Source organism: Ranitomeya variabilis, chromosome 5, assembly GCF_051348905.1.
Source record: "Ranitomeya variabilis isolate aRanVar5 chromosome 5, aRanVar5.hap1, whole genome shotgun sequence".
In the NCBI taxonomy this organism is placed as follows: domain Eukaryota; kingdom Metazoa; phylum Chordata; class Amphibia; order Anura; family Dendrobatidae; genus Ranitomeya; species Ranitomeya variabilis.
Genome location: NC_135236.1, coordinates 481,027,994 through 481,053,812, shown reverse-complemented (window position 1 = coordinate 481,053,812; position 25,819 = coordinate 481,027,994). Strand labels below are relative to the sequence as shown.

The 25,819-nt window shown below is 42.1% G+C and overlaps 1 protein-coding gene across 1 annotated transcript in view; it reads left to right on the top strand.

Moving 5' to 3' along the window:
- The window catches only part of LOC143775062 (dynein axonemal heavy chain 3-like), a 2,972,411-nt gene that overhangs the window by 1,200,510 nt on the left and 1,746,082 nt on the right, over window positions 1-25,819 (top strand). Inside the window, exons 33-34 of the mRNA XM_077262897.1 lie at window positions 5,464-5,634; window positions 22,125-22,262. Of these exons, the coding sequence (XP_077119012.1) occupies window positions 5,464-5,634; window positions 22,125-22,262 (309 nt within the window). The remainder of the gene's footprint in view (window positions 1-5,463; window positions 5,635-22,124; window positions 22,263-25,819) is intronic.

Genomic DNA, 25,819 nt, shown 5'->3' with positions numbered 1-25,819 from the left:
TAGCGGCGGGTGAAATCGCGATCACCCGCCGCTATTAACTAGTTAAATGCCGCTGTCAAACTCAGACCGTGCGGCCGGATATGAGCGCATTGCCGACCCCCGTCACATGATCGGAGGTCGGCGATGCTTGTACATTGTACATTGTACATTGTAACCATAGAGGTCCTGGAGACCTCTATGGTTACTGATCGCCGGTGGCTGTGAGCGCCCCCCTGCGGTCGGCGCTCACAGCACACTTGCATTTTAGCTACATAACAGCGATCTGATGATCGCTGTTATGTAGCAGAGCCGATCGGGCTGTGCCTGCTTCTAGCCTCCCATGGAGGCTATAGAAGCATGGTAAAAGTTAAAAAAAAAAGTAAAAAAAAATGTGAAAAAAATAAAAAAAATATAAAAGTTTAAATCACCCCCCTTTCGCCCCAATCAAAATAAATCAATAAAAAAAAAACCCAACCTACACATATTTGGTATCACCGCGTTCAGAATCGCCCGATCTATCAATAAAAAAAAAGCATTAACCTGATCGCTAAACGGCGTAATGAAAAAAAAAATCGAAACGCCAGATTTACGTTTTTTTGGTCGCCACGACATTGCATTAAAATGCAATAACGGGCGATCAAAAGAACGTATCTGCACCAAAATGCTATCATTAAAAATGCCAGCTCGGCACACAAAAAATAAGCCCTCACCCGACCCCAGATCACGAAAAATGGAGACGCTACGGGTATCGGAAAATGGCGCAATTTTATTTATTTATTTTTTTGCAAAGTTTGGAATTTTTTTTCACCACTTAGGTAAAAAAGAACCTAGTCATGTTAGGTGTCTATGAACTCATACTGACCTGGAGAATCATAATGGCAGGTCAGTTTTAGCATTTAGTGAACCTAGCAAAATAGGCAAGCAAAAAACAAGTGTGGGATTGCACTTTTTTTGCAATTTCACTGCACTTGGAATTTTTTTCCCGTTTTCTAGTACACGACATGGTAAAACCAATGATGTCGTTCAAAAGTACAACTCGTCCCGCAAAAAATAAGCCCTCACATGGCCAAATTGACAGAAAAATAAAAAAGTTATGGCTCTGGGAAGGAGGGGAGCGAAAAACGAAAACGGAAAAACGGAAAAAGCTCCGGGGGTGAAGGGGTTAAAGCCAAATCATTGGGGAAGCGTCCCAAGGTAAAGTCTGACTGGCAGCAACAAGCCTCGCAGCGGACAGCCAGCTGTATCCAGTATCAAACTACAAGATTTTTATCTGCGACTGCTTGTGCGCTACTGGAGGTGAAATTTTGGAGCTATTAGGGAAATGTGAAGACATGCTCTGTTGGTGAAATTTTCAATAAGATTCTCTGGGGGTACTCTGGACCATGCTCTGCTGGTGAAATTTTTAAGAAGATTCTATGGAGGTACTTTGACGCATGCTATGTGGGTGAAATTTGCTATCAGTTTCTGTAGGTGAAATGTGTGAACATGCTATGTGGGTGAAATTTGCTATCAGTTTCTATAGGTGAAATGTGTGAACATGCTATGTGGGTGAAATGTTTAACTGAACTGCAGGTTTCAAGCCTCGCTGTGGACCGCCAGCTCAATCCAAAATCATACTACCAGCTTTTCCTTGGCGGAATTTGTAACATATGCTACTGGAGCAGACCTTTTTGAGCTGTGGGGTTATGTGCTCCATTGTCTTGGTGTCAAATGTTTAATCAGCTTTCTCAGGGAAATGTGAAAACATGCTCTGTGGGTGAAACTTACTGTCATCTTAGGGTACTTTCACACTTCCATCTTTAGGGATACGTTGCAATGCGTCGTTTTGGAGAAAAAAATGAATCCTGCAAAGTTACCCGCAGGATGCGTTTTTTCTTCATAGGCTTGCATTAGCGACGCATTGCGACGTATGGCCATACATCGCATCTGTCGTGCAACGGATGCATTGTGTTTTGACGGCCGCAACGCACAATAAAAAGTTCAATGTAATTTTTTTTGTGCGAGGGGTCCGCCATTTTTGACCGCGCATGCGCGGCCCCCTCCTCCCCGGAACTCACAATGGGCAGCGGATGCGTTGTAAAACTGCATCCGCTGCCCATGTTGTGCTAAATTTAGCACAACGTCCATCGGTACGTCGGGCCGACGGTTTGCGATGGCCCCGTACCGACGGAAGTGTGAAAGTACCCTTATTTGGGGTATTGTTCCTCATGTTCTGAGGCTGACATTTTTAAACTTCTTTTGTGGGAGTATTGTACGCCATACTCTGTGGCTGAAATTTTAAGTCCCCAAAAAAAGGTTGAATCATTGTCCAATCATGACTGGTGCTCAAGGCCCTAATCTAGGCATGATTGCCTGATTTGAACAGTAACATTTTAAGGTAAACTCTTTGGGATTTGGGACCAACTATGTTTACCCCTGCTGCATTTCAGTATGCACAGTACTGTAGCTTAAATATTTGAACATTTAGGATTTCATGTTCCATACTCTGTGGCTGAAATTTAGTGTAATCTAATGTGGGAACATTATTCCTCATGCTCTGTAGTTGAAATTTGTAAACTAATCTTATGTGGGGGTATTGTTCCTCATGCTCTGTGAGTGAAATTTGAATCAGCTTCTGTTGGGGGACTGTGATTCATAGTCTGGGGGTTAAGTTTGTAAGCTGTTTCTGTGGGGATAATCTCCTCCATGTTCTGAGGGTAAACTTTTTAACTGGACTGGCAGTAGCAAACCTCAGTCTATGTGGGGTCACTATAAAAATGTTTGTTATTTATTTACTTCCTATTTTGACACACATGCAATGGTGAAATAACCCCTTTAAGTCATTTTCCTATCCGCATTGGATTGCAGGACAATTGTCCTGATCTTACACACATTTTCTTCCTTTTGCAGCCAATACGCCAACTATTTTACAGCCATTTTAGAGTGCTGTAGTTCCGGTCCCTATTAAATTATTTGGGGTTTGATGTCTGGGGTCAAGTTTGGGTCCCAAACTGGACTTTTTAAAAGTCCGGCTGAACTCAGCAATATGGAACATCCACAGGTTCGCTCATCACTACTCTGTACATTTGTCCATTCATCCTTCCTTCAAACAGATGAATTTTACCACTGCCCTTTGATGAAAAACAGACCCACACCATGATGTTCCCAGTTCCAAACTTTACTGTTGGTATGGTGTTTTTAGAGGGATATGCAGTGCCTATCCACCTCCAAACATCTTGTGTATTATGGCATCCAAAGAGTTTAATTTAGGACTCATTTGCCTAAGCTATATTCTCCCAGTAGTTCACAGGCTTATCTAATTATTGATGAGCACCATTTACACATGCTTGAACATGCTTTTTGTTCAGCAACATCTTGTTTGGTGAGTATGCATACATTCCATGGAGGTTGAATGCGTTACCTTTTTTAAAAAACAATTGTACGTGCTGATTCCAGCTCTTTCTGTAGCTCTTCACAGGTGATCCTTGGCTGTTTGAAGCTCTTCTGATAAGTCTTTTCACTCCTATGTCTGAAATCTTGTGGGATCACCTGATCATGGGCGGTTTATGGTGAAATTATGTCCTTTCCACTGCTGGATTTTGGCTCCAACAGTGCTCACTGGAACTTTCAATAGTTTAGAAATGTTTCTGTAACCAATGCCATGAGTATGTTTTGCAATAATAAGGTTGTGAAGGTCTTGAGACAGCTCACTGGTTTACTAGTGGAATGTTTCTTGTGTAGCACCTTGGTAATGAGACTTCTTTTGCTTGGCCATCAGTTGAACAAGCTGATATTATTTTTCACTAAGTGGCAGGATTTATTTTTTAGTTACTGATAGATTTCAGCTGGTGTCACGACTTTCCAAGTCTTTTAAAACCTTGCTTTCTTCATGTGTTCAATACTTTTTCCCTGTGTGATTTCTCATCATTACAAATAACTTAATTTATGGACATCTATGGTTTGATTTGTTTTTGCCTTTGTAGATTGGATGGGCTGTTATCATATCTGTTGAGAATTTCATGTCAATAGCACCTTTAGAAATATATTTACTTAGAAAAAAGATGACATGCTTAATACTTATTTCACCTGCTGTAAATTAATTTATAATAAAGAGAAGCAACAATATCCCTTATAAAACAATTACATTTTTATTAATGAAATATTAAATGATAGTTATGTGTTTATATAAAAAAATGTGACAAAATCAAAATGGCCTAAGTGTGGACACAATGACCAATTGAGACATTGCAGCATATTACCTATGTGTTGGAATTAATATATTTAAACCCCAAGTATAAACTTATAACTACTACTATTTGTGTGTTTGCTGCCCGATGTGCATTTTGCAATTCGTCAGGTGATGGAAATGTTTGTGTTGCCAGATTCTGGGAGACATAAGCTTTTAATTTTTCTGTTAGCAGCCATTATGAAGAACGATTTTTATTAGTACCATTTTGGGATTATGTGACTTCTGGATTGCTTTTTATTCCTTTAAAAAAAAAAACAAATTGGCAAAGCGTCATTTTTTAATGGTATTCAATGGGTGGGATGAATAGCATTTTATAGCTTGTGTCATTACAGACACAATAATTCCAAATATGTAATGTCTATATCTATGTTATCACCTTTATATATCAAAATAAATTAATTTAGCCCCTTCACGACATTTAACATATGTTTCTATCACAGTCAGGAAGGGGTTCCCGCAAAATGATGCGCATTTCCATCATGGCAATTATATTAGCACGAGAGATAGAACAACAACCAAAATGAGCCAGACTCACTATTATATAACATTAATTTGGATATTCAATACAACACAATTAATATACAGTACCTTCTCAAAATTAATGAATAAACCAGATCAACATAAAATATAAAATGTTGTTAAATCATGATAATAAAATATGAAAGACATAAAAATAGGGGTAAACCAAAAGCCAAAATACAGAAACCACAGCCTCAAAAGCCAAATAGTAAAAAAAAAAAATTATGGAGACCCTATTGCAAAATTATATTTAGCCTCAAATATATGCATTAAAGAAAAGAAAAATAAAAGTGATCATATCAACTAATGTATTTCTCAACATGCTGGAAATAACATAAAATCTCACATTTCTTTTTGGATGTAGTAAAGGGCACCATTTCCTAATTTGAGGACTTTAAAGGCATACTTGAAGTTTTAAAGAACATTTATATGCGGCAAATTTGTTGCAAATTTTTCACGCTCACGCATCAAAGCAACCCCCTTCCAATTCATGGGGCAGATCTTAAATTGTTGAAGTTTCTGCAACAACACTACCATGTATCAGTGTATTCTAACAGAGAAGTCATGTTTTTTTCTTCCCACTATACTCAGGTTCTACAGTATGCCCAAAATTCTTTGCTAATACTAATAAATGCAATAATAATCACTATACTTTTTCATTTATGTATATTTGTAAAATTAATATTGTATATGGCAAATGTGCTTTTTAATCTCATATTCCCTTATATTCCTTTAAGGTACTTTCTGTAGTTGCTCAACAAATTCAAACAATTCAAAGGGCTATATCAGAGCAGGTGCATACTTTCATGTTTGAAGGCACTGAAATAAGTTTAGATCCATCATGCACAGTATTTATAACTATGAATCCAGGATATGCAGGAAGAGCTGAACTTCCGGATAACTTAAAGGTAGGTCGCACCATTGAGTTTTCATTGCAGTAGATTAGCATTATCGCAGATTATAATTTTCATCCAAAAGTACATATATTCTATATATATTTATATATACAACCTCTCACTTAATTTTAAAAATATATTTTTTAAAGGTTTTAACAAAGCAAAAGGCAAGTGTTTACAATGCACAGTTGAAACAAGAATCACATTCAGATATTGAGAAAAACATGCATATGTGTCTTTTTATATAGTTTATGTAAACTACTGGTTTCAACTCTATATCACAGAAAATCTGATCTGGATAAATGGTATGGTTATCCTAAAGGTCATCTTTTCATAAATTTTACTGTATTGTTGGTATAAGTAAAATAACAGTGAATTTTTCATTTTCCATTTACTGGAACCTAAAGGGCTTTTCTGGGTTATCGGCATTGATGGCCTGGTCTCAGGATAACAAAGTAACAAAGGAAAAAAGCTATCCCACCATGTTATGCATTGCATTCAATCGCCAGGAGTGTACATTTCAGTGCAAAGCAGCCTGCCGATCTACAGGGAATCGAAACGTAATCTGTAAGCCTAGAACCTGTTAATGCGGTCTGAGAAACCCCACGCTATCTTCATATCCATTGAGCATGCACATACTGCCTAGCATGAGGATGGTTCCTAGTGAGAATTTGTTTGAAGCTTTATCCTAGAAGAGTGTTGTAATGTTATCATTTTGTGCTAAATAGTTTTTCCTGAGATCTAATAATGAGGTTTATGACCAGACCCCAATAACTGGTTATAGGCATGGCAATTTGAAACATATTATTTTTTGGAGGCCATGCAAATTATTTTATGGATGATGATTTTACAGGGCTATTGTCTTGAAGAAGAATATTTGTGTAAAGCAATATTACTAAAAATAATGTAGATAATTTCTTTCTTTTTTATTCTTTTTCTTTTTGTGATACTTACAAAGTGCTGCCTTTTTTTTCAATCTTCTAATAACATCATTATATTGTATTAGTTTTTTGTTGTGAAGATGTCTTAAAATGTGTGATATTCTAAAAAGTATAAATGTTTGGCCATACAGTACATAATGGCTAATTATATCATTCTAAGCAATACTGAGGTTAATACTTGCATTACATGGTTATGTAGAAGAAATAGCCTTTGGTTTATGCCATACAAAAATATGATCAATATTTAGAATTGAGAGTCCTCAGTGGTTAATGCCTTTTAATGGCTAACTGAAAAGATGGTAACAAATTGCAAGCTTTGGAGACTACTCAGGTTCCTTCATCAGGCATAGGCTAAAAGAAATTCTGGAGAATCACATATTTATGCACAACACAGAAAAATAAAAATCATAGATAAGACAGGTGACATGAAGCAGAATTACCATGAGTGATAAGCAGTTATGTCCATAAATATTGGACCAGTTCTTAGATAAGGTGTGAATGTTTTATTGTCCTCTGTACAACCACTGAGGACTCTCAATTCTAAATATTTTTCTATCCACTGGCTAACACAGTACCAAGATATGTATCTTTCCTGTATTAAAATATGATCGACAGATTCCAGGGTTAGGATAGGGCGTCAAAGTTTAATCAGTGGGGATGGGGTGGCAGATCAGTCATTTGTCCAAGAGGTTAGAGCATTGTCAAATTCATAAAAAATAGTTTTAACATGGTGATATTATTAGGGATAACCAATCAATATCCTGGAGGTTGCCAGTGAATATTCGTCTTTTTACTCATATCACCGTTTTACTTTCTGCACCTTTTCCATACAATGTTTATACTGTGCATATGTAGCGCCCCCACTGCCGCAGGGCCGAGGGGTACCCGGTACCGGGCCTCTGAGTCTCTGCTCTGGGGTTATCACGGTGGCTAGGCCCGGTCCGTGACCCTGCTGAGGGGCGTACAATGAAAGATAGGATGGATGATGATGATGATGGTGACGCTGTAGTGGTGCAGGGCAGTAAATAACGAGGACACCAGGTTGCAGTCTCTTTACCTCTTTACTGAAGATCTCTGGGTCCTCAGTCCGGAGTCCAGATAGCCAGGCTGCGCAAGTCCGGCCGGTCCAATGGCACCTCCAGAGTTCTCTTAGCAGGTGGAAATCTGTGCCTTCCTTCTAGCGCTATGTGTTGTGGTCCTTCCCTGCTGTGCTTACGGAAAGTCCCCACAACTGTTGTGTCCGTTTCTTAAGTTCCCTCACAACTCAATTAGATGATGTTCTGCTAATTCTCCGTTCCTCCCTGATGTTGCGGTTAGAACGGCACCCATTTGACGGGTAGGCTCGGAGCTCTTCCGGGACCCTAGAGTCGCCCCTCTCCACAAGTTGCCCCCCAAGACTGCATAGGTGATTTAAGTGAGACAGCCCGCCTTAGGCTGACTGTCCTGCCGCTGTTTAGAGTATTGCTTGAAGCTGAATATTGTAATACTCCCTCGGCGTTCCGGCCGCCGGTTGTGCGCCTCAGTAGAATGTTGCCTCGATCTTACAGCACGACCCCTACTGGTATTCTCCTTGTCGCTTTGATCTCGTTTCTCACTCAGCACAATCTATCTCGCTTCCAATCCCTTCTTGGGCACCGCCGCTATACTGAGCAGGCACGGTCCCGTTGCTTTCTCTCTAGTTGCCAAGTCTCTGTCAGGATCCCACCCCTGACAGAGACCCTACCGAATCTTCTCCTGCAACACCTTCTGCCACAAGGTGTTGCCTGGTTCCAACCCAGTCAGCTTTCTGTCTAACTTCCTGCCTGACCCCCAGTTTTACCAGTGTGTGAGGAGTGGCCTAATGAATAGAACCCTTAGCTCCCCCTGGAGGCCCGGCGGTGAAATGTATTGGTGTCTGTGATACCTGATCAGATGAACTCCTTCAGTGCCATCAGACGTACCATAGCTCCCCTTAGTGGCGGAGCCACAGTACTGCAACGACCAGGACTCTGGGGCGCTGCACTCCCCCCCGGTTAAATCCAGTACTCCGGGACTGGGAAGAAAACAACAATACAGGTTAGCAAAAAGACATACAATTTTGTTGAGTGCAATAACAATAAGTATACTTGAATAGAGCTTCCCTTTATGGGAGGTGAGGACACTTGAACGTTACAAACATGGTTAAATATCATAGCAACATGCTATGAGTAACTTTTCTTACCCAACCGGGTATTCTACTTAGTATAAATTCTTGAACAATAATTTAACATTGCCTTTAAGGACGTACACTCTGAATCCGCTAAAGACCTTCTTATAATCACATTATAAGGCAATTTAACTTTTACATTCTCCTTCTTTAAATCTGCAGGACCGCCTGTCCTAACGGCACCAGACCTACTGCCTCTCCTTTCTTACAGGACCGCTCCTTTCAGCCCGAGCCTTCTTCTCAACTACTATACACAGTATAGAACATAACATTACTTTCAGTTTAAGAGCACTGAGCCATCTCTATATGGCTCCTAGGAGGACTCAGGGTTCACCTTCTGTCCTCGTTGCCTATCAACATTATCAAACATTTTCTGTATAACATTAAACCTTCTCATTATTTTGTTACACTACATCTACCCCTACGGGCCCACTGCATCCTTCTTCTAGCTTTCACTTTCTTTCAGGGAACATTATCAGCATTTCTTTACAATTAACTAGTTGAATACATATAACTTTCTCGTGCAAGCATTATCATCACTTTCTTTCTGTCAAAACATTATTGCTACCTGTCTTAAAGCAATATCACCATTTAAGTGCAACAAATGAACATCCCCTTTAAGAGGGGACCAAGTCTCTATGAGGTAGCGTATCTTCTCAAGCTACCAGTCCATACTCAGCAAAGGTTCCAGTGTGGTATCTTCACAAAGAGTCCTTTTTGAAGTAAAACCAGTAGGGAGCACCTTTAAGAAGGTGCAAACTATTTACAAAAAGTTTGTATCATGCACTGTTCATGATTGCGGCAGTTCTGAAAACTTTGTGCAAAACTTGAAAGAAAAACAAATAAAACAATAGGGATCCTGGGTCAACAAAGGGATCCTTTTAAGAGTTAACCCTGAACGGGTTTGAAGCAGCAAAAAGCAGGGAAACAAACAGTTAACTATGTACAGTTTCAGGTTTCCGAGGTTTAGTGGGACGGCTTCCAGGGCTGCACCTGGCACTTAACCCTTCTTGGCCTGGGAAGAGTGAGGTCCAGGGTTACACCCAGTGCTGGACAAACGCCGTTAATCCGTCTTGCATGTACTGTTAAATCGGGCGCAGCGATGGAGGTCTGCGCAGCTTGAGTAGGGGCATTTGCTGCAGCAGAGGTAGCGGCTGCTGCAAGATCAGTCACTGGGATGGAGTCAGCAGTTGCGGCACTAGCAGTCGCTGGAGTGGTGTCGGTCGTCAGGGCAGGGTCGTCCTTCATACCTGCTTCAGATGCGGTCCCTCCGGTGCCGATCTGCTCCGTCTCCGCTGGGGTCTGGAACGCTGGTTGCGGGGCCTTGTGCTGCGACGTTGTCATCTCTGCTCGCAGCATCTCGCTTTCCGGCAGAGCCTTGCTTTCCAGCTTCGGAGCGCTGGGACTTCTTTCTTGCTCCGGACCAGATGAGGCTGCCGACAGATGTCTGGTGAGGCTCCTGATGATGGCCTTCTTCCACCCGGCCTCAGTGCTCAGCTGCGTCCGCCGGGGTTGGTCGCTGAGCTTGTCCACTCCGGCCTGCAGGAATTCAGCATCAGCGGTGGAGGCCTGGTTGCGGTGCCCCTCCGGGTGGCTGGGGGAGTCCTCTGCTCCGACCCCACGCTCCGGCTCCGGGCGGCTCGCCATGGCGTCCTCCATGTCGCTCACTTCTTCTTCCTGGTCCTTTTCCCGCTCTCTCCTTCGTGGGCGGTTTCGTTTTCTCTGTCTCTGCCCACCATTGAGGATCAGGAGGCGGATCTCGGCTGCTGACGGACATGTCCTCAAGGGGCCGAGATATTTAGACTGGGCGGCCATTGTCTTTCGCGCTCTTCAGCTTGTTCATGCCCACTTCCACGCCCTTCTTCTTCTCCTGCGCTCTCCTTAGCGCTGTAATGGCGGCGGTTTTGGCGCGAACTTTTGGCGGCAAGTGACAATCCACAGTCTTTGCAATAAAGTCCAGTCCAAGCACAGTAAATCACAGTTCCAAGGCACACATGACCTGATTCTTCAGGCTTAAGTAGATCCTGTTCGTGACGCCAAGTTGTAGCGCCCCCACTGCCGCAGGGCCGAGGGGTACCCGGTACCGGGCCTCTGAGTCTCTGCTCTGGGGTTATCACGGTGGCTAGGCCCGGTCCGTGACCCTGCTGAGGGGCGTACAATGAAAGATAGGATGGATGATGATGATGATGGTGACGCTGTAGTGGTGCGGTGCAGTAAATAACGAGGACACCAGGTTGCAGTCTCTTTACCTCTTTACTGAAGATCTCTGGGTCCTCAGTCCGGAGTCCAGATAGCCAGGCTGCGCAAGTCCGGCCGATCCAATGGCACCTCCAGAGTTCTCTTAGCAGGTGGAAATCTGTGCCTTCCTTCTAGCGCTATGTGTTGCGGTCCTTCCCTGCTGTGCTTATGGAAAGTCCCCACAACTGTTGTGTCCATTTCTTAAGTTCCCTCACAACTCAATTAGATGATGTTCTGCTAATTCTCCATTCCTCCCTGATGTTGCGGTTAGAACGGCACCCGTTTGACGGGTAGGCTCGGAGCTCTTCCGGGACCCTAGAGTCGCCCCTCTCCACAAGTTGCCCCCCAAGACTGCATAGGTGATTTAAGTGAGACAGCCCGCCTTAGGCTGACTGTCCTGCCGCTGTTTAGAGTATTGCTTGAAGCTGAATATTGTAATACTCCCTCGGCGTTCCGGCCGCCGGTTGTGCGCCTCAGTAGAATGTTGCCTCGATCTTACAGCACGACCCCTACTGGTATTCTCCTTGTCGCTTTGATCTCGTTTCTCACTCAGCACAATCTATCTCGCTTCCAATCCCTTCTTGGGCACCGCCGCTATACTGAGCAGGCACGGTCCCGTTGCTTTCTCTCTAGTTGCCAAGTCTCTGTCAGGATCCCACCCCTGACAGAGACCCTACCGAATCTTCTCCTGCAACACCTTCTGCCACAAGGTGTTGCCTGGTTCCAACCCAGTCAGCTTTCTGTCTAACTTCCTGCCTGACCCCCAGTTTTACCAGTGTGTGAGGAGTGGCCTAATGAATAGAACCCTTAGCTCCCCCTGGAGGCCCGGCGGTGAAATGTATTGGTGTCTGTGATACCTGATCAGATGAACTCCTTCAGTGCCATCAGACGTACCATAGCTCCCCTTAGTGGCGGAGCCACAGTACTGCAACGACCAGGACTCTGGGGCGCTGCACATAATCAGAGAACAAAATCTGTCTATAGAACAAAAATTAAGGTGAAGCATTTCCTTTAAGGAAAAAGTGAAATCAATCTTGCACCAGCCGGCAAACTTTTAAATAATACTTTGAAATGTCACATAGAGTAAGTTATTCAGTTGCTTGATGATCACTCTCATCTTTCTCATTAGTATAGTAATATTATTGTTTTGTCCAATAACTACATATTTGAACAAAACTTATTGAAATTATTTAAATATTCAGTAAAATCTTTGCAATTATTGTCACTTACTGTAAGAGTTGTCAGTTGAAATCCATTCCCTAGTTAATTTGTTGTCTTTCTGTGTCTAAGCTTTCAAATCACCCCAAGGCTGTTCCCCCTAGACCCAGGACTATGCTTTTATTCATTAGAACCTGGCTTTCAATTTAATTTTTAATTAGAACAGACAGCCGTGATACTTACAATTCAGCATCATTCTTATATTCTCCTAAGTATTAGTAATGTGAATATTGAAATAATATTGAATTTTTGTATAGATCAGGAAAAATAAGTGTGGACAGATAGATATAAAGACAGACATATAGAAAGACAGACATATAGATAGATAGATAGATAGATAGATAGATAGATAGATAGATAGATAGATAGATACTAAGTAATATTTATAATTTAATATCTCAAAATTGCATAATTACAATAACTAAGGGTGAAGTAGCACAGAATGCGATAAATTGTGAGAACACATAATCAATCACATAAGGTAATAAAATCTGTAAATCTACTATATAATTGTCTAAGGGTCACTTCCGTCTGTCTGTCTGTCTGTCTTTCTTTCTGTCTGTCACGGATATTCATTGGTCGCGGCCTCTGTCTGTCATGGAAATCCAAGTCGCTGATTGGTCGCGGCAAAACGGCCACAACCAATCAGCGATGGGCACAGTCTGGCAGCAAAATGGCCGCTCCTTACTCCCCGCAGTCAGTGCCCACTCCATACTTCCCTCCAGTCAGCGCTCACAAAGGGTAATGGCAGCGGTAACGGACCGCGTTATGCTGCAGTGTAATGCACTCCATTACCGCTGCTAATAACCCTGTGTGACCAACTTTTTACTATTGATGCTGCCTATGCAGCATCAATAGTTAAAAAATCTAATGTTAAAAATAATAAAAAAATAAAAAATCGTTATATACTCACCGTCCGTCATCCCCCGGATCAGGAACAGGCCTACTCCGCTCCTCGCGATGCTCCGGTGACCGCTCCATGCATTGCGGTCTTACAAGATGATGACGTAGCGGTCTCGCGCAACTGCTATGTCATCATCTCGCGCGACCGCAATGCACTCTTGGGACCGGAGCGCACGAGGAGCGTCAGTAACCGCTTCGCCTGGATCCGGGGCCAACGGAAGGTGAGTATATAACTATTTTTTATTTTAATTCTTTTTTTTAACAGGGATATGATGCCCATATTGCTATATACTGTGTGGGCTGTGCTATATACTACGTGGGCTGTGCAATATAATACGTGGGCTGTGCAATATAATAAGTGGGCTGCTATATACTACATGGGCTGTGCAATGTACTGCGTGGGCTGTGCTATATACTATGTGGGCTGTGCAATATACTATGTGGGCTGTGCAAAATAATACGTGGGCTGTGCAATATAATACGTGGGCTGCTATATACTACATGGGCTGTGCAATATACTATGTGGGCTGTGCAATGTACTACATGGGCTGTGCAATGTACTGCGTGGGCTGTGCTATATACTATGTGGGCTGTGCAATATAATATGTGGGCTGTGCAATATAATATGTGGGCTGTGCAATATACTACGTGGGCTGTGCAATGTACTATGTGGGCTGTGCAATGTACTATGTGGGCTGTGCAATGTACTGCATGGGCTGTGCAATATACTACATGGGCTGTGCAATATACTACGTGGGCTGTGCAATATACTACGTGGGCTGTGCAATATACTACGTGGGCTGTGGTATACACTATGTGGGCTGTGCTATACACTACTTGGCCTGTGTTATACACTACGTGGGCTGTGTTATACACTATGTGGGCTGTGTTATATATGGCGTGTGTGGGCTGTTATATACTACGTGAGCTGTGTTATATGCTACTGTATGTGGGCTGTGCTATATACTCCGTGGGCTGTGCTTTATACTCCGTGGGCTGTGCAATATACTATGTGGGCTGTGCAATATACTACGTGGCTGTGCTATATACTCCATGGGCTGTGCTCTATAATCCATGGCCTGTGCAATATACTATGTGGCTGTGCTATATACTACGTGGCTGTGCTATATACTACGTGGCTGTGCTATATACTTCGTGGCTGTGCAATATACTACGTGGCTGTGCAATATACTACGTGGCTGTGCAATATACTACGTGGCCTGTTGTATACTACATGGCCGGCCACTAACAATCAGCGACAAGCGCAGTCCGGCTGCGAATTGGCGCGGGATTTGAACCACGCTTCGCTAATTGGTCGTGGCCAGCCAAATCCTGTGTATTCAATGTATTATTCAAAAATCTTCATAAATAAACTACATACATATTCTAGAATACCTGATGCGTTAGAATCGGGCTACCATCTAGTAATGTATAAAGCCATAATTGACATAAAAATGTATAAAACAAATAGTGATTAACCACTTAACCTAAAATCACATACAGTACATGTATGTAATTGTGGGGGTGATCCCATTTGGAGAGGACTCAATGGCTGAGCTTTCTCCACATGCAGAAGATGCTGGCTTTGTTACATATAGGTTCTCCTGCGAAGCTGAAATAACAAAGACAGACAGGTGAAAATACCAGCCAGAAGTTATTGCATCAGCCCAAAGAGAGCCTGCATGTGAGGCACAGTAAGGGTATGCACCGCTGTAGTCACAAAGTGTGACAGAAGTATATTGAGACCAAGTGGATTATAATGCATACAAATCAGAGGCTGTGCATCACTCACCAAGGGGTGAGGGAGGAACCAGGCTGGCACAGGAGCAGAGAGCAGAACTCCAACGCGCGTTTTGCGAGCGATATTCAATAGCTTTTTCAAGGGGATCAAACAAAACGAGTATATACCTTACAGCAAGTAAATATGGAAATTATAGTTATACTGTTATTTATTACCGTACATGTGATTGGTTACATCTCCACACTATTATTAACCTATGTGCTACTTCAACTAGTTTGCAATAACACTTCGGGATATTAAATTATGAATATTAATTTATTACTATGCAATTGTGATGCACTTGACACCTCTCTAAATATGTGCACTTTACACACTGTCCCTTACTTGAGAAAGGCTCATTATTGTTTGAGTCAAAAAGGCAAATCAATATCTATCTATATAGCTATCTATAGATCTATCTATCTATCTATTTATCTATCTATCTAGGGACAAAAAAAATGGAAGACAGCACTTAGCAAAAATATAAGTGGACTTTATTGGGCCCACATGGTGTGGTGCAACGTTTCAGCTTCTAAAAGCCTTTCTCAAGCTATCTATTATCTATCTATCTATCTATCTATCTATCTATCTACCTACCTATCTATCCTATATCTATCTATCTATATTTCTATTTATCCCATATCTATCTATCTATATATATAATTGTCTAAGGGTTTTTCTGTCTGTCCTGGAAATCCCGCGTCTCTGATTGGTCGAGGCCGCCTGGGCCTCGACCAATCAGCGACGGGCACAGTATCGACGTAGATGTCATAATGGTTGCCATGGCGACGATGATGTCATAAAGGTTGCCTTGACCAATCAGCGACGGGCACAGTCTGCCGCGAATTCTGGAATCATCATTGTCCATATACTACGGGGACATGCATATTTTAGAATACCCGATGCGTTAGAATCGGGCCACAATCTAGTTTATCTATATTTATCTATTTATTATCTATCTATCTATTTATCTATTTATCTATCTATTATCTATCTATCTGTTCATCTATCTATCTCATATCTATCTATCTGTTCTTCTATTTATCTATCTATTATCTATATATCCATTTATCTATCTATCTGTATTTCTATCTGTCTATCCCATATCAATTTATCTATTATCTATCTATCTATCTATCTATCTATCTATTCTCTGTCTATCTATTTATTATTTGTCTATCTATCTATATTTCTAGCTATCCTATATCTATCTATTATCTATCAATCTATTATGTCAATCAATCTATCTATCTAACTATCATCTGTCTGTCTATCTATCTATATTTCTATCTATCCCATATCTATCTATTTATCTATCTATTTATTATTTATTTATCTATCTATTCTGATGCAGTGACCCATGCTGCAGCTAGGGGGCATTGTATGTGCTCCTCAGGATACACATGGAGGCGTATCTGTATCTGTTAGGTGGATTCATAACTGGCTTAGTGACCGGACCCAAAGAGTGGTCGTAAATGGCTGCACATCCAGTTGGAAGAATGTCTCGAGTGGGGTACCACAGGGTTCTGTCCTGGGCCCTGTATTGTTCAACATCTTTATCAATGATTTAGATGAAGAAATTGAGGGTATACTAATTAAATTTGCTGATAACACAAAGCTAGGAGGGATAAATAATACTGCAAGAGAGAGAGAGAATTCAAAAAGATATAAATAAACTGGAGCAGTGGGCAGCAACTAACAGAATGGTTTTTAACAAGGAAAAATGCAAAGTACTACATCTGTGCAATAAAAATGAAAAAAGCATTTACAGAATGGGAGGAATAGGGCTAAGCAACAGCACATGTGAAAAAGACTTGTGTATACTAATAGATCATAAACTGAACATGAGTTAACAGTGTGATGCAGCAGCAAAAAAGGCAAATGCAATTCTGGGATGTATTAACAGAAGCATAGAGTCTAGATCACGTGAAGTCATTATTGCCCTCTACTCCTCTTTGGTCAGACCTCACCTGGAATACTGTGTCCAGTTTGGGGCACCACATTTTAAAATAGACATCAACAAACTGGAGCAAATTCAGAGAAGAGCGACCAGAATGGTGACCGGTCTGCAAACCATGTCCTATGAGGAACGGTTGCAGGATTTGGGAATGTTTAGCTTGCAGAAAAGAAGACTGAGAGGAGACTTAATAGCTGTCTACAAATATCTCAAGGGCTGTCACATTGTAGAAGGCTCATCTTTATTCTCATTTGCACAAGGAAAGACTAGAACAATGGGATGAAACTGAATGGGAGGAGACACAGATTAGATATTAGAAAAAACTTTTTGACATTTAGGGTGATCAATGAGTGGAACAGGCTGCCAAGAGAGGTGGTGAGTTCTCCTTCCATGGAAGTTTTCAAACAGAGGCTGCACAGACATCTGTTTAGGATGATTTAGTAAATCCTGCTTTGAGCAAGGAGTTGGACCAGATGATCCAGGAGGTCACTTCCAACTCTATCATTCTATGACTCTATGATTCTATGGTGGTGAAACAGTGACCAGCAGGATTGTAAATGGCTGGTATGTGTCGCAGAGGGAGTCTGCACTGTTAGCCTGAAGTAATGTTGTTCTGGGACCTGCAGTCCCACAAATTTTGTACAGTTGTAAAGGGAGGCTTACAGGTTTAGTTTGAGAAATGAGCGGATTGAACTAGCCACACACACCTCCCACCTATGGGAGTGGTTACAGGTACATAATGTGACCATGGTGTGGTCACATGGTCTCTGTAATGGGGAGTGTGTAGATCCTGGATGGCTTGTGTGTTGGGAGGTCCTGTGTGTGGACCGGATCCCTGAATAGCGTACTGAGAAGCCGTGGCTCTGAGAGACTTGTGTGTTGGGAGATCCTGGGAGTAGGTTCGGATCCCTGAATAGCGCAAAGAGTGACCTCTGTGTTTGACAGTCCCAGGTGGGGACACACGTCCTGAACAGCACACCCAGTGGCCTCTGAGTTGGATGGTCTCAGGTGGGGACGGACATCCTGAAGAGCGCACAGAAAGGCCGAATGTATGCAGAGTCTGCAATGGCACTGCATTAGGGAAGCCACAACCCATCTGAGGATCTGGACTGTCAGGTGGCCTAGTGAGCAAGGCATTGTTCGGGACGGTGAACCCAGTTTGGCAGCTTCCCTGGGAACAAGGACTGACGAGGAGTCAGTGTGTGGAGCAGGAGCTCCAGGAAGGTAACCCAGAGTTGGGGAACTGTGTGCACTGACAGGGGGTAGGTTAATGAACTGTGCTGTCACCCATGGTAACTGGACGGAGTAAGGTCCAGCATGTTTAGAGACTGCAACTTAATGTCTTCTGTTGTTGCCTATTGTGTTCTATGAAGTATATAATGAACTTTTCATAACCCAGTTTATGAACGCATAATAAACTGCATGGACTGTTTAATAGAGAAAATCATGCTGGTGTGATAGAATCCCATTGCTAAGCGAGTGTCCCCAACACATACATTAAACGCTATCTTACATTTGGTGCTAGACTGCGGGCAATGGTCCAGAAAGCACACGTGCGAGTGATTACTGTAACTCGGGTTACGAAGTTTGCTGTGGATCGGTGGGTCCACGAAGCTTACTAACGTCTGGCTGTAACTCGGCTGAGTTACAAAGTTTTGCTGTCGATCGGTGGGTCTATGAAGTCTGCGATGCAGAGCCTTGTGGAGAGGAGCTGCAGTTGCAGCAAGAGGTTATGCAGCAACTGGAGCTGCAGTGACAGCAGCAGCGGCTTGTGATTGGCAGCCGGAGGTGCAGGTGGTTTGTGACTGCAGCAGGAGCTGTGGCAGTACCAGCAGGAACTGGTGAGGTGTCATAAAAACATTGGTGGTCCAGGTCGTACAAACTCTTAAAGGGCCAGTGCGCCCAAAAATACATATTGACGTACTGTGCGAACTGGGGCCTGAGAGTACCGTGGGGGAGTCCACGGGGTGTACCTCAGGGAAGGGGTGGTGTCCCTAATAGGGGTGGTGTCCCAAAAGGGGCAGAGCATCCCAAAGGGATGGCAAAGATGGGCTGATGCCAGGGGCAAGTGTATTATGTGTGTCCAGTCTGCTCTATGAACTTCCCACTCGGAAAGAGGCTACGTGGGTGTGCCTTGCAGATGAATTAAGAGGATGTGTTCGGAGTGGTCGATTCTGGGAGCTTGGTCACTTTGGTGAGGGTTGTGCCCAAGGGATGGGTAGTGCCAAATGGGAAGATCGGTGTCATCTGCGTCCATGGGGGCACTAAGGACTATCCAGTGGCCAGGGTGGTCCTCGAGACGGCCAGGGACATTGCATTCCATGATGTCACTATAGTCCCAAACTTAACCTGTCCTGTGATAATAGGCCGGGACTCTAGGCTACACTCAGACTTGTGGGAGAAGGGAGCTCCTCTACAGCAGGAGAATGGATGGCTCTCGGCTGATGGGGTTGCATACTTAAAAGCATTAATACCTTCCAAAATTGATGGGTCAGATGTCGGGTTGACCATTGGAAAGGGTGCGCCTGCCCAACTGATGGACATGATATCACCTGACATGTGCCACAATATGACTGATAGTGGTGTGGTAAATAAAACGAGTAGAGCTGACACCCGGTTAGAGAGTGACTTGAGGGTTCACCATACTGTGGGGTGTGACACAGACTCCGGGGGTGACTATGACTTGTCATTGCCAGTAGCAACGGCTAGGGCTGAGTATAATGGTGTGCTGATAGAAGCACTGACACAGTGGAATGACAGTGCTCCACAAGGTGAAGTCAGGGTAACGGTGGTAGCCAAACCAGAACGCATGACCAGACGGAAGTGTGGGTCTGACCAACTCTGGGACTTGGCAGAGGTGACCGTGGAAGATGGCTCCAGGAATGTGGTCTGACATCATTAGAAATGGGGACCGCTGGTTCCAGGATGACTGATCAGGTGGTGGTGACTCCCATTTAGATGGTGATGAAAGCGGAAAAGAGTGCAGTAAAGCTGACTCAGGTACAAGTGGCAAGTCATCCTCCCATCGCCAGAGACAAAAAAGAGGTAAAGGGGCTGAACAAATTGTGCCCTCTGGGAGGATTGATGTAGAGGAGCTTGGGTACTCAGATACCCAAGAGAAAGCTAAACCTGTTGATGAAGAAATAAGTAAAACTCTGAAGTAGCAGTGTGTGGGTGAGCAAGCTGGCTGATCTGAAAATATATTTAACGAAGTTATGGTGCGGAAGTGCCAGAGTGGTTATGAGGTGAAGCTGCCAATGCCCACCTTGGCCAGGGGTCTAGAAAAGTGTAAAGCGGAGAAAGAGTTGGTGCCAAAATCAGAACAAGACAGTCACCTGGTCATGGCAGATGTCTTGCAGACGCCACATTGTCATTCCAACCCATCGGCAACCCGTGAGGTGACATGGGCACCAGTGGGCAGGGTTTGTGATGCTCTTCTGGCGTGATCATGTTAAATGCTTCTGTCAGAGATTGTCAGCAGCATTTAACATGTTAACAGCCGCAGGTGGATTGGGATTCCACACGTGGCTGTTAGGGGCACATGTCTCCTGATTTTATCAGCTGACATGTGCCAGATAAGTTGGTGGCTCATCGCCGGAGCCAACAGCAAACAGGGGGAGGTGACCTTAGACGTAGTTATACGTCTAAGGTGGGAAAGGGGTTAAAGAAGCACTCTCAACAAAATTTTTATTCTCTTAATATAATGAAATCTTCATATTATATAGCACTGTGTGGTTACAATTGCTCATTTTGCCCTTCTACCCGGTAAATGATTCTGTTTTCCAATAGGTTTATGACATCATGTGATTTCAAACTGACTAGCTCAATCCTTCTAAGCTATATGTAGAAACAAGAGGTCAATAATTTCTGCAAAAGTCATGAAGTCTTGCTAAAATCTATGGCAAGGGGTAAGAGCAGAGCAGCTGGGTCAGAAGTTGAAGAGGGGAAGTAGTCATGCTGGGACAAAATGTTTCCTGTTTGTACATAGAGCAGAGAAAAATAAATGATTAACTGGGCAGAAAGGCATAATGAGCAATTGTAAGTACACAGTGCTATGTATTATGATGATTGCAATATATTCAGAGGAGAAAAATGTTGATGGGAATGCTTATTTAATTGTGCATGTCTGTTTTTGCACACCAGTCTAATTTAAATATCATACACACCATGCCTATATGATTGTCAGCTGCCGCAATTTGCTTTCCATTCATATACTTAGGCTGCCGTCACACTAGCAGTATTTGGTCAGTATTTTACCTCAGTATTTGTAAGCCAAAACCAGGAGTGGGTGATAAATGTAGAAGTGGTGCATATGTTTCTATCATACTTTTTCTCTAATTGTTCCACTCCTGGTTTTGGCTTACAAATACTGAGGTAAAATACTGACCAAATACTGCTAGTGTGACGGCAGCCTTAGATAGGATTTTTTATTACATTCATGTTAGCAATGGTTGAATAATTGGGATTGAAAAGATTGTCAAAAGATAATTGCAGTGTTGCTCAAAATGTATGGTAAAAAAGTATTAATGTTAAAGGATGGGATAGTGTAAAGAAAAATGCCATACCACTTGTAAGAATGTGAGAGTTAGCAGCATCAGCATAAACTCTACCAACTGCACCAGCCACACGGGAAATAGTGCTACCTAAAGCAGGCAATGATTAGACTCTTTTGCCTCGGGCAACCATATTAGTGGGGAAGAAGTGGATGGCATAATGGAATATTCAGCACATCACTCATCTTAGCCGTAGCAGCATGATGTTACCTCTCAATATGACCCTGTCAGTTTCAATAAGTATTCTGCATATAATAGTCTGCCTGATTGCAAAACACTAAAAGGGATAATTTTTGGACTGTTTGAATGGATACCATCTTTTTATATGATGAAGTCACTTTGACATTGACAGGCTGTATTTGCGGGGTTGGATAAAAATCTAGGAGACCTGAGGCACATCATTTCAGGGCAATTGGAGTAACTGCAATTTGCAACTAATATATGCACAGTAAATTAAATTTATTTCTCATGAATTAAAAATGTAAAGAATTTGATAATTTCTAATATTGACATTTAGCAATGTAAAGTCATTTTCAAGAAGGTTTATTAAATAATGGCTTGGTGTTATGGTCAAAATGAATTGCTTAAGAAATGTAATTATAAAAACATTACAAAAATAAATGTTCATATTAAAATATAAATTGTTCCTTTTTAATTAATTCTAGTCTTTATTTCATAGTATACAAATAAAACTATATTGATAATGATGACTTTGTCTTTCTTGCAGGTTCTATTTCGGACCGTGGCTATGATGGTGCCAGATTATGCTTTAATTGCAGAAATATCTCTCTATTCAATGGGATTTGTTGCTGCTCATAATCTTTCCACAAAAATTGTAGCAACATATAGATTGTGCTCTGAACAGGTAAAGTTGTTATAGTTTTCAACAAGCTATAGAATTGAACTATATACATTTCAGAAAATAAAGTCACAAAAATCTACTTTTTATTTAGGGAAACTTGATTATGACAACATAGTGAAGAGCTTTGACTGTATTTTTTAAACAGCCGTTCTAAGAAATGTTTCTAGACCCCCTTACCATGGAATCTATCAAAGTACTACAAATGTAAAATATGGATATAATGAAGGCAACCTTAAAATATTGGGGATAAATAATTTCACAACTATGTGCTATTGTGCAAAAATTCTGCAGTAGCAAGGGTGTGTGGCAGTCAGGCTCTTGCCAATTGAAAACATTATAGCACATTACTATTACATTCTGGGGTTAAACTTCCTTAAAGGTTAACATGGGAAAATGTAGTGAAAAAATATACTTCTCTAAATTTTAATCTAATTTCACTTTTGCTTAAAAAAATGAACCACAAACTATCAAATATATTATACTACAGTCACTGCTGGTTTTAAGAGAAAATTGAATGCATCTGGAATGTGATTGAATTGAAACAATCATTCGAGAATGACCTAGTGTTTTGTGTTGAATATTTTTTCTACATTCTCATTAGGTTTTTTCCATATCAATATCTGTATTAAAAATGTAAAATAGAAATCTTGCAATTTTCACGCTGACCACTAAGAATTTGGCTATGTTCACACATTTAGTTTTGGCAGCATTTTTTTCTGTAGGCAGAACCTGGTCTTATAGCAGTAAATAAACTGCTTACAGAAAGCAGGTATCGCTGCATTTTTGCCACCTTTTTGTTGCATTTTGTGGTGTGGATTATATGTGTATTTTTTATACACTAAATGTTTAATATAGTTAGTTTCATTCACCAAAAATGCTGCAAAAATACAGCAAAAAATGCACCAAAAAAGCTGAAAGAAATGACATGCTGCAGTTAATAAACGCTGCAAATTTCGAATTAAGACAGGAAAAAAATGTATGTATATGTAAAAAAATAATCTAATTTAAGCAGCAGGTCATTTTCTGATGATAGCGTCCCTTTAAAACCCCTTTCTGACCTCGGACGGGATAGTACGTCCGAGGTCAGAAGCCCCGCTTTGATGCGGTGAGCCCGCATCAAAGCCGGGACATGTCAGCTGTTTTGAACAGCTGGACATGTGCATGTAATAGGTGCGGCAGAATCGCGATCCGCCCGTGCCTATTAACTAGTTAAATGCCGCTGTCAAACGCAGACAGCGGCATTTAACCGGCGCTTCCGGCCGGGCGGCCGAAAATGAGCACATCGCCGACCCCGTCACATGATCGGAGGTCGGCGATGCTTCTACATTGTAGCCATCGAGGTCCTTGAGACCCTGTGGTCGGAGCTCACAGCACACCTGCATTTCTGCTACATAGCAGCAAACATCAGATCACCGCTATGTAGCAGAGCCGATCGCGTTGTGCCAGCTTCTAGCCTCCCATGGAGGCTATTGAAGCATGGCAAAAGTAAAAAAAAAGTTAAAAAAAATGTGAAAAAAATAAATGAATCACCCCTCTTTAGCCCCAATCAAAATAAATCAATAAAAAAATCAAACCTACAAATATTTGGTATTGCCACATTCAGAATTGCCCGATCTATCAATAAAAAAAAGCATTAACCTGATCGCTAAACGGCTTAGCGAGAAAAAAAAAAATTGAAACGCCAGAATTACGCTTTTTTGGTCGCCGCGACATTGCATTAAAATGCAATAACGGGCAATCAAAAGAACGTATCTGCACCAAAATGGTATCATAAAAATGCCAGCTTGGCATGCAAAAAATAAGCCCCAACCGACCCCAGATCATGAAAAATGGAGACGCTACGAGTATTGGAAAATGGCGCATTTTTTTTAGCAAAGTTTGGAATTTTTTTCACCACTTAGATAAAAATAACCTAGTCATGTTAGGTGTCTATGAACTCGTAGTGACCCGGAGAATCATAACTGCAGGTCAGTTTTAGCATTTAGTGAACCTAGCAAAAACGCCAAACAAAAAACTAGTGTGGGACTGCACTTTTTTTGCAATTTCACCGCACTTGGAATTTTTTTCCTGTTTTCTAGTACATGACATGGTAAAACCAATGATGTTGTTCAAAAGTACAACTTGTTCCGCAAAAAATAAGCCCTTACATGGCCAAATTGATGGAAAAATAAAAAAGTTATGGCTCTGGGAAGGAGGGGAGTGAAAAACAAACACGGAAAAACGGAAAATCCCAAGGTCATGAAGGGGTTAAAATATATGGATATTGCACTGTCTTTACAAAAATAAACCCAAAGATGGCATTAGAAGGCTTTTACCATATCAAAAGGGAATTCTGATATATCCACAGAATGAATAAATATGTTACTTCTAGTAGCTCTGGGAGGTGCATCAAGAATAAAGTGCATAGAAGTGAATTTAAAGGGGCTCACATGAAGGCCACCTCTTTATTTACAGTGTGCAATACAAGATCCTAGTTTTGAGATAAGAGAAGATTTCAGACATTTATATTGCATTCTATGAATGGAGGAACCTTATCTATGATGTACAGAGTGGGTCATTTATATGGATACACCTAAATAAAATGGGAATGGTTGGTGATATCAACTTCCTGTTTGTGGCACATTAGTATATGGGAGGGGGAAAACTTTTCAAGATGGGTGGTGACTAGGGTTGAGCGAAACGGGTTGTTCATTTTCAAAAGTCGCCGACTTTTGGCAAAGTCGGGTTTCATGAAACCCGATCCGACCCCTGTGCGGGGTCGGCCATGCGGTACGCGACTTTCGCGCCAAAGTCGTGTTTCAATGACGCGAAAAGCGCCATTTCTCAGCCAATGAAGGTGAACGCAGAGTGTGGGCAGCGTGATGACATAGGTCCTGGTCCCCACCATCTTAGAGAAGGGCATTGCAGTGATTGGCTTGCTGTCTGCGGCGTCACAGGGGCTATAAAGGGGCGTTCCCGCCGACCGCCATCTCACTGCTGCTGATCTGAGCTTAGGGAAAGGTTGCTGCCGCTTCGTCACAAGCAGGGAGAGCGTTAGGCAGGGTCCATTAACCACCAAACCGCTTGTGCTATAGCGATTTCCACTGTCCAACACCACCTTCGGTGTGCAGGGACAGTGGAAGCTACATTTTTTTTTTCTCTCAGCGCTGTAGCTCATTGGGCTGCCCTAGGAAGCTCCCTGATAGCTGTATTGCTGTGTGTACGCCACTGTGCAAACCAACTGCTTTTTTCAAAGCACAAATCCTCTTGTTCCTTCCTTTCTGCACAGCTATCTTTTTTGTTTGTCCACACTTTTTATTTAATTTGTGCATCAGTCCACTCCTTATTGCTGCCTGCCATACCTGGCTGAGATTACTGCAGGGAGATAGTAATTGTAGGACAGTCCCTGTTTTTTTTTTGTTTTTTTTTTGTGGGAGATTAAGATTGGCATTTCTGCTAGAGTGCCATCCCTGTGTGTGCCATCTCTCACTCAGTGGGCCATAGAAAGCCTATTTATTTTTTTGCTTGATTTGGGTTCTAAAATCTACCTTTAAAAAAATCACTACATCAATCAGTGGGAG